The 15,084-nt window shown below is 36.4% G+C and overlaps 1 protein-coding gene across 2 annotated transcripts in view; it reads left to right on the forward strand.

Annotated features, from left to right (window-relative positions):
* Positions 1 to 235: 235 nt before the first annotated feature.
* GLB1 (galactosidase beta 1) overlaps positions 236 to 15,084 on the forward strand; it is a 49,891-nt gene continuing 35,042 nt past the window's right edge. Inside the window, exons 1-2 of one of the 2 annotated variants that reach the window (XR_005556005.1) lie at positions 236 to 2,122; positions 11,740 to 11,909. Coding sequence is in view for 1 of the 2 variants with exons in the window: in XM_039336962.1 (XP_039192896.1) it covers positions 2,000 to 2,122; positions 11,740 to 11,909 (293 nt within the window). In the remaining variant the exon portion in view is untranslated. The remainder of the gene's footprint in view (positions 2,123 to 11,739; positions 11,910 to 15,084) is intronic. The other variant, XM_039336962.1, reaches the window with a different exon arrangement.

The following is a 15,084-nucleotide window of genomic DNA, read 5'->3' on the forward strand; positions in this document are numbered from 1 at the left end:
AATCCAAGAAAGTCCAGTTACCTTTGGGAAAAGCAGCCTTGGGACAACCATGACATGGATGACTGAAAATCTCCATAGACTTCTGCTTCTATTATCCTGGTTTTCTTAAGAAAGTAGAAATAACCTTATATGTACAAAGCAATTCCTGATAATAACTAATGCACTGCAGAAATTTTGGGCTCTATTGCGATCATAAGTTGAGAATTACCTGTATTAGCTAATGTGATGACTCCCCAGACACTTCCCCAGATACCTCTCCAGATGTTAGTTCAGAGGAAGATAAACCAGTTCCAGGCACGTCAAGAGGGGAATTGGTCAATGGCTTCAAGAAGTCATCTGAGAGTGATTTGTCTGAAGCACAGCTGCAGCAGGACAGCCCAGAGGCTTCAGGTGGGTAAAGCATGCACTACAGCCAGTCAATTATGAGGAGCTACCTTCTGCACCTGATCCGAGAACACGCAGGGCAGGGAAAATGCAGGAGCAGTGATGGTCAGCCTGATTACTTGTGAGGAGGCGGCCTCCTCACTCTTGATGGGCTGCACCGGAAGCTGGCTATTTAGCACAGCAGCCAGAGATGATGCTGTGAGCAATATGTTTGTTTTCTTGCTGTATGTTTGTGCCTTGAACTTTGGATTGTGTCTCTTCAACTGTTTTCCTTGCCTTGTTTTTGCCTGTGAACTGGCCTTTGTTTTGGAATTTGCCTTTGCCTTGAGGAATAGTGTTGGTTTCATTTGTGTAGCCTGTGGAACTCATTGGGGTTGAATTGATACCAGCACAGGGAATTGCTGGAGAATAACAGTTCAGGCTTGGAAACCTTAATAAATACTCCTTATACATGTGGTGTGTGTGTGAGTCAGTGCGACAGCACAGCTATCTGGTTAAACAATGTGAAAATACTTTGAATAATTATTCAACAGTGTTTTATCGTTATATTACAATGTTGATCACAAATATTTGATTCTTTTGTTAAAATATATTCAATTTTTATGCTAAAATAATAAATTACCAGTATAATCAAAATAAAACCAAAAATAAATTTAAATTAGATAAAAGTTCATAAAAAGTGGTATAGAGGATGCCCAAAGTTAATAAAAATAGTCTTAACGCTTATAGCAATGGCTTATAGCAATAATTCAGAAGGAGCATGTGTACCGTCCCTGGCTTGAGTTTCAAATTTTGCTTCCTTTAAATCCCTTCCAGAAATGCAGAGAGTACATACTGCATTAAGAATACAGAACACCCTATAAAGGTAATACAAACTGGGATATTTTATAGCAAGCTCTTTAAAAAGAGAGAGAGAGAGAGAGCTTCATTAATGGAGTTAACACAGGTGGTATAGAAAAAATTCGAAGCAGAGATCAGCAAAAAAAGCAGTATGTTGAAAAATTTTTTCCTTAAGATTGGTAATGATGAACTATATTCATTCCTTCAGTTTCAAATAAGATAAAGCGAGAGAAACAGTAACTGCGCTGATGCTTTGAGCATAAATTATGACCGTCTCTTTTCGAAAGCTTAAACAGGGTGAGAAATTGGATGAACTTCTCTTTGGAATACCGAGTACTATAAGTTTCTTGTTTTACTTCGTGGGTTCCCTCTATTATCACTCGAATCTTCTTTTTATTCCCCTCTGCGCTGTGGCACGAGCCGAGCAACTGTGAAGAGCTAAGAGGAACCGTTTTGGAAACCAGAACCAACTTCCTCCTTCTCCCCTCGGACCGCCGCCTTCGCCTCCTTTGGCTCTATCAGATGTCAATTCAGGGAAATTCATAGTCTGCCCAATTTAAGCGTAGAACTGTAGGAAGAACATAAGCAGCAGGAACAGAATCGCGAAACCCCATATTCTGAACGGCAGAGTTGAGAACAGCTGAAGATGGCTGGCAACAGAAGAATGATGATTATTCACACCACTCCTCTCAATGAAATGGGTTTCCTTGCATTTTAGAGCTGCAAACAGACACGCGCGTCAGCTTGAGGCGAAAGTGATCAGCTGACTGGAGTCATGCGGTCGGTGGGCCTGGCTGCGTCTGCTGCCGGAGTATTGTCTTCTCTTTCTTTGACTTGCTGTTTTAACATGCTTGTTCTGGTTTTGCTTCACTTCCTAGCCGCAGGATTTGGATCCCCGGTAAGCACAGTCCTTTCTCGTAATCTCTCACAGGAAGGGGACTGGCACGAGGGAAGACTTTTATTCTGCTCCCTCCCGGAGCAGAAGGGAGCACTGCGTTGATGGAGTATTTTTCGAACCTGGCAACTTTAAGATGAGTTGATTTCTATTCCCAGAATTCAAGTCACCCATATTAAAGTTTCAGAATTGGGAATCACTGCCATAGACACTGGGGAGCTCAGTTGGCTTCTCGTAGTGCCACTATACTCTTACAAATATTCAAATATGATCAGGAAGAAGTCTGAGCTGCTCACCATTAATCTAGGCAGTGTTTCTCAGCCTAGATAACCTTAATATGTGTGGATTTTTGGCTGGGAAATTCTAGGAGTTGAAGCCCACATGTCTTATATTTGCCAAGTTTGAAAAATGCTGATGGAACTGAATGTAATGCCCAGTCTTTGCAAAGAGGCCTAGCATCTAGGAAATGTGGGAAACTAGGGTTAATTAGCAAACCTATTGTTGTACTCTTAAGTCCTGAAGAAACTTTGAAGCATTGCTTTGAGTAAAATTAGCATTAACTGAGCTTGGCCAACATAGGCCTGATTGATAGGAGACTAACCAGGAGACCCAAGGACTTAAGTCTAAATGAGGAAGTGAAAATATGTCCAGATGAAGCAGCTTTCCTGACATTGTTTATTGCTGCAACTCTGTAGTCACTAGATGGAATATCTACCTTACCTAGAAAAGCATCCAAACTGCAGAAGCAGATGCTTTTCTCTGCATTTCAAAATGCCTACTCTTTGGTTAACAGGTTGAAAACACATGGGACAAAGCCATGCGCGGTTAATGGCTTGTATGACATTTGGTACTACTGAAACAAATTTATCAAAACTCTCATTGTCTTTGTCTGTATCTTCAAGTACATTATACTGTAACAGTTTTTAAAATCTTTAATCAAGGTGCTAAAATTCACTGACTTGAAGAATATATATATATAAAACCCTATACCCATTATTCCTCTGGAGTTGAAATTTGCATAATGTTCAGACCAGTTTTAATTGCAAAATTATTGCCATTTATTTGCCAAAGTTGTCCCTGCAGTTATGTGGTCATGATTTCAGACAGTTCTACCAGCATCCCTCAACAAAGACGATGGGGAAGCTGGCAGAAAGTGGTTCCTACTCCCACCGTTTTTTCCCCTACGTATACAATTGCAATATCTTCATGAAAATTTAATGCATTACCTGCTGCTGGAACTATCTTTTTCTTCACGATAGTATCACGAACGTATCTGACTGAAAATATTGAGGTGACAAGATTGAGATGGCTGCTGAAGTTGCAGATGGGATTCTTTCTTAACATCTTAATGGTCATAGGATCCCAGCTTTTAGTGAAAGTTGTTCACTCAATCCATTCAGCTTTATTATTATCAATCCCAATGATTAAACGTAATGAATGTCAGAAGATATAATTCACTTTAGCTTCTTGTTTGTTTCAGCATTAAACCACTTATTGGGAAATATTGCTTTTCCCAGAAGTAGGATCCTTTAGTCAATTTCTTAAATATTTCAAAAGAGTATTATGTGGCTAGTTTTCTTCTGTTTACTTGAATAAAAAAATAACTTCATGTTAAAGCAAATACGACTAAAGTAAAATCTGAATAATCCCAATAAATTCAGTGGATCTTACTATTGAGTAAATCTGCAGACTATCATACCTTTATTAAATAATTTAGTATCCACTAAAAAATTGCTTGAGGTAAATTTAATTATAATTAACATTTTAAACCACCTAGTTCCTTTCCATTAATGATAAAATAAGTAGAGAGAATACACTTTATTTGCATTTATAATTAATAATACAAAATTGTATGTTGTGGTTGAAAATTAAGGATAAAACCTCGTGGCAATAATCATGTGGCTGTTAGATAAAATTTTGGGGATGAATACAAAAATGCTTATACATGTTGATCTGTTCAAATACTGCTTCACATTCAGTACATTAAGTTTATCTAACATACTGATGCTCTAAATATGTGAAGAGTAAGAAAAATCTGTCATAGGATTAAGAACAGTCAAGTCGTGAAATCATCTACAGCAGAGGTCCCAACCTTTTGGTCAATAGGGACTGGTTATGTGGAGAGAGATTTTTCCGTGGACCGGAGGGGCCATGGTTTTGTGTGCTGTCTGCATCCTGTTGATGGGGCTTTCTTTGTTTGTGCAGACTGGTTGCTGGCATGCCGCGGCCGAATATTGGTCCATGGACCTGGGGTTGGGGACCCCTGATCTATAGTATTCAATTTCCAAGGAGTGAGATATTTTAAGAATGTTACCACTTTCCCAGCATCCTTTTCCTTGACAGTATTTCTATGATACAAAGTATATGTGCAGATACACGCAGGGGTCTGCAACCTTGACAAGCATAGCTGGCTGAGGAATTCTGGGAGCTGAAGTCCACAAGTCTTAAAAAGTTGTCAAGGCTGCAGACTCCTGCACTAGAGACATAATAAGTTGAGGGTTTTTTACTGTTTCATGTTGCTCATCGTATTTCTAGAGATTGTCCACTGCCTTAAAATCCATTAAATGAAATGGTGGGATTCAGTTGGTTCACACCACTTCGGCAGCTAATTTTTTGTTGCCCAGGCCCAGAATGGACTTCTGGAAGCAGCATCTACAGAGAAAACTGGTTGTTCACATATTTTAATCCCAATGAGGTAGATGGAAAATTGCCATTAAGAGAAATAATAAAGTACTTTTGAATTATATTTTAATTAACAGAGGTGATGTTTTGAAAGCATTAACTAATACTATAAACTGGCTGAGTGTGATGACCTTTGTGCAATTCTATCAAGAAACATTTTTACAAGAAGTGCCAACCGAAAGTCACAAATGGTGTAAGATATTACACGTGTAGGGGAGTGTGGTTCTCTGCACATTGTATAAATTTCCCTTTTTCCTATGCATGTGATCTCAAGATATGAACTTCTCTCTTTTAGTGTGTTAAAGGTAGATAAGAAGTCATCCATTAGGTTAAGCGTGGGTGGCAAGCTGTATAAAAATGACACCCTGGGAGTAACTCAGGGTTCAGCATCTGTCAAGCTAATGCTCTGAACCATTGTGCACAAATAAAGCCTGTTTTCTCCAATCCTTCGTGGTCTTGTCTTCTGATGTAAGTATTGTGGTTTTTCCATAACACCACCACTGATTAAATGTACATATTATAACCATTCTTCCTCTGTGACATTTGGAGGTTGGAAGGAATGAAGCATTTCCATCCACCCACAATTACCCAGCTGTTTTTGAAACAAAATTACATCTGTCAACAAGCTTCACAGGAATTGCCATTTTGACTTTCAACAAGTATCAAAAATAAGGTTTCCTATATATTTAATTTGACCAACCTCCTGAATCTAAAACTATGTTAATTCAAGTCATGAAAATTACAGATCCACATCTTAGCATTTGTTTATCTCGGTTTGTCTTCTGTCTCATGTTCAACAGAGCTCCAGCATTAAAACCACCACTAATTTATTACATCTGCTGTAAAATTTCCCCAGAGATCAGAATGCTTATTAAATGATTAAGCATCACCAAATCTCAAGGGAACTACCATATTTTGTGAGATTGAATTATACCTGTTGGATTATAGCAGTGTATATTAGTATATGACTGAAGACACTTATATCATTGATGATATTATAATACAACAGTTCTTTCTGCAGTTCCAATTGAATTTTTTGCCAAGAGGGCTATAAGGACATATTCCATTTCACAGGTTTTTATGAGAATATTGCACTGAGTGGGGAGGAGGAAGGACAATAATATACAGAATTTTTGGCTTCTCTTGAAAAGGAATATTAGAATATTAGAGTTATTATTACTACTAACATATTTTTCTATATTTTATAAATACATGCAATCAAATAATGTTGTACAATAAAAGAGGATAACATTGAATTTATTTAAATAATTTATTATTGCCTTTTTGCTCCTATGAAACATTTGTAAGATTTTCTTTTTTTAAAAAAAGTAGATGCTGTTTATAATTATTGCATTTTAAAATGCTTATTTTATTGTTTTAATACAGAGAAGGGAAAATATAAATGACAAAGTACACACAAAGTACACAGACATACATAAACATCCCCAAAAACTTTTTTTCCACAAATGCCGGAATGATTTCAGCATCTCTGAATAATTTGAAATTTGATTTGAGGGCAAAGGACATGCCCTCAGTTCTTCAGAAGCTAAATATCATGAATTAATCCAATATGTTTGCTGCGCTGTAGCATGACACAGAAAAGAATAGGGCGTCCTGAGCCTGAGAGTTGCATATACCTCATTCTTTTTGGTGACCTTCAAACTCAATAAATTTGGCTGTTTTGCTGTGTTTTGGAAAAATTTAAACTATATAAATACATAACCTTCCTTTAAGCTTAGTTTAAAATCCCACTTTCGAAAACAAGTGTCTTTACCTTAAAAATCCCACTTCTTCCTAATCTCATGATTTCCTAGCATTATCACTTTCCCTTTCCCCCTGCAGTCCTCAGCCTTGCATCTTGTGATGTACAGTGTTGTTTGTTGAGAAATTGAATTGATTAGATCAGTGTTTCTCAACCTTGACAATTTTAAGGCATGTGGACTTCAACTCCCAGAATTCCACAGCCAGCATTGCTGGCTGTGGAATTCTGGGAGTTGAAGTCCACATGCCTTAAAATTGTCAAAGTTGAGAAACACTGGATTAGATGCTACTGACTTACTGCTTCTGACATTTTCAACCAACATAATGAAGAGTGATGGATGCTTGGGAATCAAGTTTAACAACATTTAAAATTTTACAGTCTTCTGTCCCTCACTGTAATATATACTGGCCAGTAATTACAGATTGAAAATTAGAGGCAGTACATTTTAGAGATAAAGCTGAACTCATTCTAAGTGTTATTAAATAGGGTATAAAAGAGAATTACTGCATGAACTTGTGTTCATCTCTTGAAATGTTATAAAAAAGAAAAGGAGATCACCTAGCAAGAAAAAATGATAGGTAAACTATACATTGCAATTTGCTGAATTAGGATTACAAGGGAGAAGGAGAATGTGTATATGTCTCCACAGTTAGTGTAGCAAAGTTAAACATACATAATAATCTAAACAGCTCTCCATTTTACTGATTAGATTATTATGTATGTTTAATTTGTGAATAAGATGTTGGGAAAAGTAATCAGACATATGCACAACTCTAATGTTCATTAAATTCTTCTGCTAGGGAGGTCTTCTGCTACATTCAACATGTAAAGTTTAAACCATGTAAAGTTTAAAAATTGCATTATTGCCTAGGTCTTTGTAAATTACAATCTATTTCATCCATCATTCAGATGTATAATGTTTTTATATCATGCATCTGAAATTATTATGGCACAGTTCTAAGTTTTTGAGATACCATAAGAATCTCTGATATGTATTCCAAAAGTTGTGATCAAAAGTTCCACTGTTTGTGGAGGAAAATGGAAAGCATTAGTTAAGCCCATTCATCACAGTAAGTGGCCGTGTATACCTTGGGGGCACCGTTTTTGGGCTGGAGGAAGGTAGGAATCAATATGTAAATGTTTGGAAAATGTTTGTTTTCCAAACTATGTTTGGAAAAAGGACCAACAATTTTTCAGGCAGCAATCATACTTTATGATTTTGTTGTATATCACAGGTACCAAAACCAACATTTTTACAAAAGAAAATTATATTTTCTTGTAAATCAGTTTTAAATATAAAATATTCTACCAGTGGCTTATTAATAATTTTACTTGCATTTATTGTTGGATCTGCTTTTAAACATAGTATTAATTGATGATTGATAAAGGAGACAGAGAATTTATCTTGTTTTGTTTTCTTTGGAATAATGAGAGAGGAATTCAGTTAAAATTGACTGATTTTACAGTGACACTGATTTATTTTTAGGAAACATCCCCACTTTTTTAAAAAAAATACATGTAGCCCTTAATGACTGTTCAGAAATATGGTAACACTAAACAAAATTACAAGCCATGTCCATAATTGAGGCCAATGCAGTGCTCCTGTGATTAGGAACTAAAAATTTGAGTGTTGCAGTTGCCCTTACAACCGCTGAAGTACTGTGACTCCCGCACCTGCTTATCTCCCCCTGATCTAGGCTGCCATGGATGGGCCTAAAATAGAGCCTGGGGCCTTCAGCAGTGTGAGTATCTGCCAGTACCCCAGCCCCTACCACTGCCACTACTACTCAGAAATGCCACCTCATACTATTCTCCAAGATATGCAAGCCTTGGGGAATGGCACACTTGCCTTATCACCCAATGCTTCTGAGGATATACTGCATACTGCTTACCTTCAGGTGTTTTTCACATGCCACTGAGAGGCCTGCATGGCCTGTCTTAGGCTGCTTCCGGTTGCACCAGGCTTTGTTTCCTGGATCCTGTTTGTGTGTGACTTTTGAAGCCTCAAGAAGACCTGTACAACTTCAGAAGTCCCACATGACTTTGGAAGGCCTATGCAACTCCAGAAGTATCTGCATGCTGCACATAACCTGCAGAAGCATTGCAAGACTTTCTGCAAGATTCCAGAAGCCCAAATCCTCTGCTTTAAACCCAATGTTGGCACTGGTGCTAAATGCCGTTGTGTATAGTGGCCTAAATTAAGAAAGATAGGCATGTGTGGTGATTTGGGTGGGATTTTATTTATTTTATTTTATTTATTTATATATCCCTTCTTCCTTCTCACTCTGTGAAGTGAGCTGAGAGAGACTGACTGGGCCAAGATCACTCAGCTGGTTTTCATGGTCTCCCGTTTTCTAGTCTGGTGCCTTAACTACTAGAACAGTGGTTCTCAACCTTTTTAATGCTGCGACCCCCAACTGATCGTAAGTCGAGGACTACTCAACCGGTCGTAAGTCGAGGACTACTCAACTGGTGCAGCACCGTTTGCAGAATGGGACTTTTGGCGGGCTCAGCAGGGCAGAGACAATCTGGACAATTCCTATTGGCTGTTGAAAAATGGTGGACTGCATTGTTTGGCGACCCCCGTGAAATGGTTGTTCGACCCCAAATGGGGTCCCGACCCACAGGTTGAGAACCACTGTACTAGAACAAACTGGCATCTGTCAGTAAAGAGTAATACTACAACTAACTTTCAGTTCTAGCTCATACTGCTGAAAAGTACCAAGTCTCTTTTCAGGCCGATGGTTGGCACTGCTACCAAGTGCCACACACTGCTGGGCCGACTGTGGCTTTGCATCACCCTGCACTGCTATCCCATTTTGTGCATGATTTACATGAGGCTTTCCAGGGCTCTCCTACCTCTGGAGGCATCTGCACATTCCACTTAATAATCTATGCAATTGCTTAATGACACAACTGGGATAGTCAAGATTGTGATTGTTAAGGTAGACAGTCACATGAGCATGTTGCTCAACAAGTACCGGTATGACTGAAATTCTGACCAAGGTAATTCCACTGATTTCCATTAGTGTACTTTAAGTATATATGAAGCAACACCCTTAATTTTCATACCTTTTGCTACAAAATTAACAAATAATATATAAATTATTTATTTATTTATTTATTTATTTATTTATTTATTTATGAGACTTATATACCGCTTTAAGTGCAAGCAGTCTCTAAGCCAGTGGTTCTCAACCTGTGGGTCGGGACCCCATTTGGGGTCGAACGACCATTTCACGGGGGTCGCCAAACAAGGCTGTCCGCCATTTTTTCCCCCTTTTCTTTGGCCACGTCCCCTGGCACCCGATGATGTATAAGTGGTTGGGGGTCACCACAACATGGGGAACTGTATTATGGGGTCGCGGCATTAGAAAGGTTGAGAACCACTGCTCTAAGCGGTGTACACCAGTAAGCAATGTATATATATATATATAATATATATATATATATATATATATATATATATATATATATATATATATATATATATATACATTGCCCCCAACAATCTAGGTCCTCATTTTACCTACCCCGGAAAGATGGAAGGCTGAGTCAACCTTGAGCTGGTGAGATTTGAACCGCTGACCAGCTAAAGTGGTGCAGTACTGCACTCAAACTGCTGCGCCACCTCGGCTCAAATTAAATAAGACTTTTCAAGAATAAAAATATCTTTAAATTTAAATTGCTTGATGACATTTATATATAATATTTTGTTTTAATAAAAATGATAAAACAAATAATATAGAATATTAAAGAAGGTAATAGAAGATTTTATTATCAAATCAAACTTTTTATGGCCTTTGGGAAAGCATAACAGTAAAATACATAGACCTGTAATTATGCACTTAAAATTTAAAAATTCAATAAAATGACATACATAATTATTGTAACTGTAGTATAAATAACAGTTGCAATTACCACAACTTCAATAGTAAGTCAAACAGCTGCAACAAATGATGGTCCAAAATTGAGCAATCTGGAAAGATATATCAGGGTCCTGATACAATAGACATTGGCTCTCTAGCAAGGTGATTCTTTAAAATGGCATGAATAATTTTTTCCTTGATATAGAAGGATATAGAGATGATAAAGAGAGAGCAACAAAGGAGCTTATGGTTTAACAATTCCACATAGCCATCTCTACATGGACATAAGGTCTGCTGAAAGGGACGTTTTTATACTGCCCCACAGAATTGCAGAGCATTCTACCTGGCCAAGGTGAAAGGCTGATGAGATTTATAAGTTAGAACTTAAGAGAGAGACATATCCATCTTAGAAGAATCCAGAAACTATAGGTTGGTACTAGACATACTACAATACTATTGTTTGAAAATCAGTATCCCAGATACATAGTTTAAGATGACTCCTGACATTTTTAAGTCGTAGTGGACAGAAGCTGGTCAGAGAAAATCCTAAGGACTGGAGTTTGTTATTAGCTTTTGTTAATCAAATTGATTTAAAACAGTAGCTAAGGACTAATGGAGCCAGGCTAAGGAGGAAAAAAAAACACACTAATTTCAACCAAAACCAGACTCAAGCACCCACAAAAATTAAATATGCCCCTAATTGTAAAACAACATTCTTGATGTATCTTGGAACTACAAGTGTTGTTCCTATAAATTTGGATTGTACAGTTTTCAGGAAAGTTGAGACATGACCTTAGCAAGAAAAACCATGCAAACTACTGGAATAAAATGTTCCCACTTTGAGTAGAATTGTAAGACAGATATGAAGCTATGCTGGGCCATGCTTGCCTGATAAAGATGTGTGCACTCTCAGATAAGGAAACTTTGAGCTGCACTTCAATATATTTATAAGAACATACTTGTTTAATGGGATCCCATTAATTTGCCATTTATGTAACCTACTTTTGTATTTTAGCTTTTTGATAATTACTATAATTTGTTCTTTTAGGCAAAAGGAAACCTAAGGATCACAATCCAATTTTTTGTAGAGACTGAATTTATATTAATGATGATAGGTTACATTTCTCCAAAATTTAAATATTGTCAAAACTTGTGTCTGCTGTGGTAGAATTCATGACTACTCAATCATTCTGGGGCTGAATGGATTATATTGAACATCATTGTTAAGGATAAAATTGACACAGTTTACATATTGCCCTCCACGGTTGGCAAATTAAAGTTTTTGTCTAAATAATTTTCTTTCATAGGTTACATCCCAGAGAAGCTTTGAGATTGATTATGCTCGCAACTGTTTCCTTAAGGATGGGAAACCATTCCGCTACATCTCAGGCAGCATACATTATGCCCGGATTCCACGGTTCTACTGGAAGGACCGTCTCTTGAAGATGAAAATGGCAGGTCTTGATGCTATTCAAACGTAGGTAACACTGAAACTCTCAGACCTCTTAAAGACAGAAATTCATCTGAGGTTTATAGTCATTGAAAATCTAGCACCATGAGATGAGGTGCTAAATGTTTGCAGTTCAGATAACAATTATTCTCTTCAGTAAAGAATACTCATAGGATGTATTCTGTATTTAGGAAATAATGCATTTCTTTATTTTATTCAGGAACAAACAAACTTCCTTTTGGTAAGCCAAAATCAGTTGAATAAGATAGGTATTTCAGAAACTGAAAAAAGAGTTTCTATTGTAAGTAAGAGGGGCCAAGAATATAAGTTTCAAATATAACTATAATGTATAGTTACATTATTTGCATGAAGATCTCCTGACTAATGTGTCATTTCTGATACAGGATTTTTATAGAGGCTTACAAATAGTAGGTTATTTTACAAAAAGAGTTAGGGCTGCATAGTGCTTTAAAATAAATTGAATGCTCCTTTAAGGTAAGGTAACAGATTCTTCAATATAAGAAGTGTAAATTTAGTGTCCAACTAATAATCTGGATAGATTTTACTTCTGCCAGTAACAGCAGACATTGAAATAATTATGGAAGCTATTTGTGCTCAGTTTTTATTTTGGTACACAATTTCATGAGACATTCATTGTCTGCGATTGGTGCCTTTCCCACTATGAGAACTAAAACTTGTTTTAGGATCTCTCAAGATGCTGATTTTTATGTCTGATAGGTTTTCTTGGGAATATTGTATATTTATTTATGCAGTATTTATCTCAGCATAATAAATATTTACATGTAGCCATCTAGCACTTCATATCTAATTTATTTATTAAAGTTATATGAGAGTGGCTTTAGGTGATTTGTTTGTCTCATGCAAAAATAACTGACAGTTTATTACTGTAATGCAGCCTTTCTCACTTGGGGTTGCGCGAGAAATTGTGATTGAAAAAAAGTAAACATTTTTTAAACTATGTGTGATGCAATGTTAGCACTCATGAGAGTAGGATTTTTTACGTGTTACAATTCACTTGTTGGCCTACTGATATGCTGTTGTTGTAAATCATAGGTTGTGTACTTTAGAAATGAATTGTATAGATACAATTGTTTAGCAACTGTGTCATTTAGTGACCATTGAGTTACAGATGTGAAAAAAAGTAACTTTATGATCAATTCTTGTATTTATAACCTTCATAAGTTTATAAAGAAAAGGAAAGCTGAAGTAAGATTGTAAACACAGTAGCTACTGCTTCATTTAACGACTGAGTCACTGGTCCTAATTGTGGTTGCTAAATAAAGATTATCTATATTGAGAAGCTTTAATATTTGTTATGATTTCTCTGTGAGGGTTCTTTGAGACATGAATGTTATTTTAGATTGAAGTTCCTCCATAGATAAAGACTGCTCTAACGCAATATGCTATGCATCATATTTCTAACAGCCACTAGAGGGGGATAGATGCATACGATTTATCATTATAGTAAGAGTAAAAATTTAAGAAACAACCAGTTGCTACACTGTGTATGCAAAACAAATTTGATTCAGAAGTTCTCTTGGACTAATCTCAGGAGAGAAAATAAAAAAGTATACAAGAGCTGTGTTTGTATTACAGAACTTTTCAAGTAATTAATTAATAATACATAGATTAATTTCTAGCTTTATAAGATTTGCATGGGGTCCATAGGATCACAAATGTAAGCTTAAGTCCACAAAACGTGAAATGGAACATGTCCTGAAATGTTAGAAAATAGAAATGTTATGAATATAATTCTGTTATCTAACATTTCCTACCTATGATACCAGGTATGACTCTGCTCTTGCTAACAGGTAGACAGATGGATAGTTAAATGGTTGGGTAGAGTTCTGAATCCCTTAATATATTTTTTTCTAACATTCCATGGAGTTGGAAAGTATAAAAAAAGGTAATCTCAGTCTTTCAAAGCTGCTTATTAAATCCAATTTATTGTTAGTCAAAGCATGTTATATCATAGGCAATTCCACCAGTTTTTTTTTTTTAAAATGAATTAACACAAAGGGATGCTGGGGTTTTGTTTCCTTGGTCATCTTGCTCAGCTACAGATAAAATTTTATGGAGTCTTTCTGAATCTCCTAAACTGACTATTGTGTCAAGACATCCACCATTCCTATCTCTCTGATGTAATCTGTACAATCTGTACAAGAGTGAAACATGAGGTTTGTAGGTTCTCCATCTCTGAAGCTTTTAAAGTTAGACTGGGCAGCCACCTCTCGTGGATTGATGGTTGTCTTCTTCTTCTTCTTCTTCTTCTTCTTCTTCTTCTTCTTCTTCTTCTTCTTCTTCTTCTTCTTCTTCTTCTTCTTCTTCTTCTTCTTTTCTTCTTCTTCTTCTTCTTCTTCCTCCTCTTCTCCTCCTCCTCTCCCCCTCCCCCCTCCTATATATGGTGCCCAATTGATATTACAGAGGATTGGAACAAATGATTTTTGTAATTCCTTCCAACTTTATGATTCTATGATTCTATGAATTCTGTTTTATATTTGCCTTAACAAAATCCTCTACTAAATGTTAAGGAGTATGCTTTGTATATAATTCTTTACATAGATGATTGTTTGAATTCCTCTGAAGATAGCATGTTGAGATTTTTTTTCAGCTGACAAACAGCTTTTTGGTGGTGTGCTCCCAGATTTGAAGAGGAGCAATCAAAGAAGGTCCTCAGACAACCATGGACAATAAAAATCTTGATGGTTGCAATTTTTCATAGGTCTCCAATTGTTTATTTGTTTTAAGCAAAATAAATTTTAATTGCTCATTTTGACATTTCCTTTTTTAGTTTGATTTTTACTTTTAAATGTCAATTGATTAGTTGAATGCTGATTAATTCTAACCCCTTGCTGGATATCAAACTGATTTTTTTTGTGTTTAATTTAATGCTTTATTATGCTGCTGCAAATCAATTTCACTTTCTATAGTGAAAGTGATCTGATGTGATTTATATTTGTAATGGATTTTCACTACAGGCATTTTGTATATTATTTTTTAAAAGCTCTGGCCTTTTTTTTTCTTTGATGGAAATTTTCCTTCCCCCTCCCCTTATTTTTATTGGGGAAAGATTATTCAGTATTCTCTGAGGTTATTTTGCTATGGTGCTTCCCTGTCATTGAGAGGAACTGTTTGAGTCTGACTGTAAAAGCTCAGTTACAGAAGAGTCTTGGACAATATT

The sequence above is a fragment of the Crotalus tigris genome, unplaced genomic scaffold (assembly GCF_016545835.1).
Source record: "Crotalus tigris isolate CLP2741 ecotype Arizona unplaced genomic scaffold, ASM1654583v1 scf7180000017666.379230911805:20528666, whole genome shotgun sequence".
Taxonomy (NCBI): domain Eukaryota; kingdom Metazoa; phylum Chordata; class Lepidosauria; order Squamata; family Viperidae; genus Crotalus; species Crotalus tigris.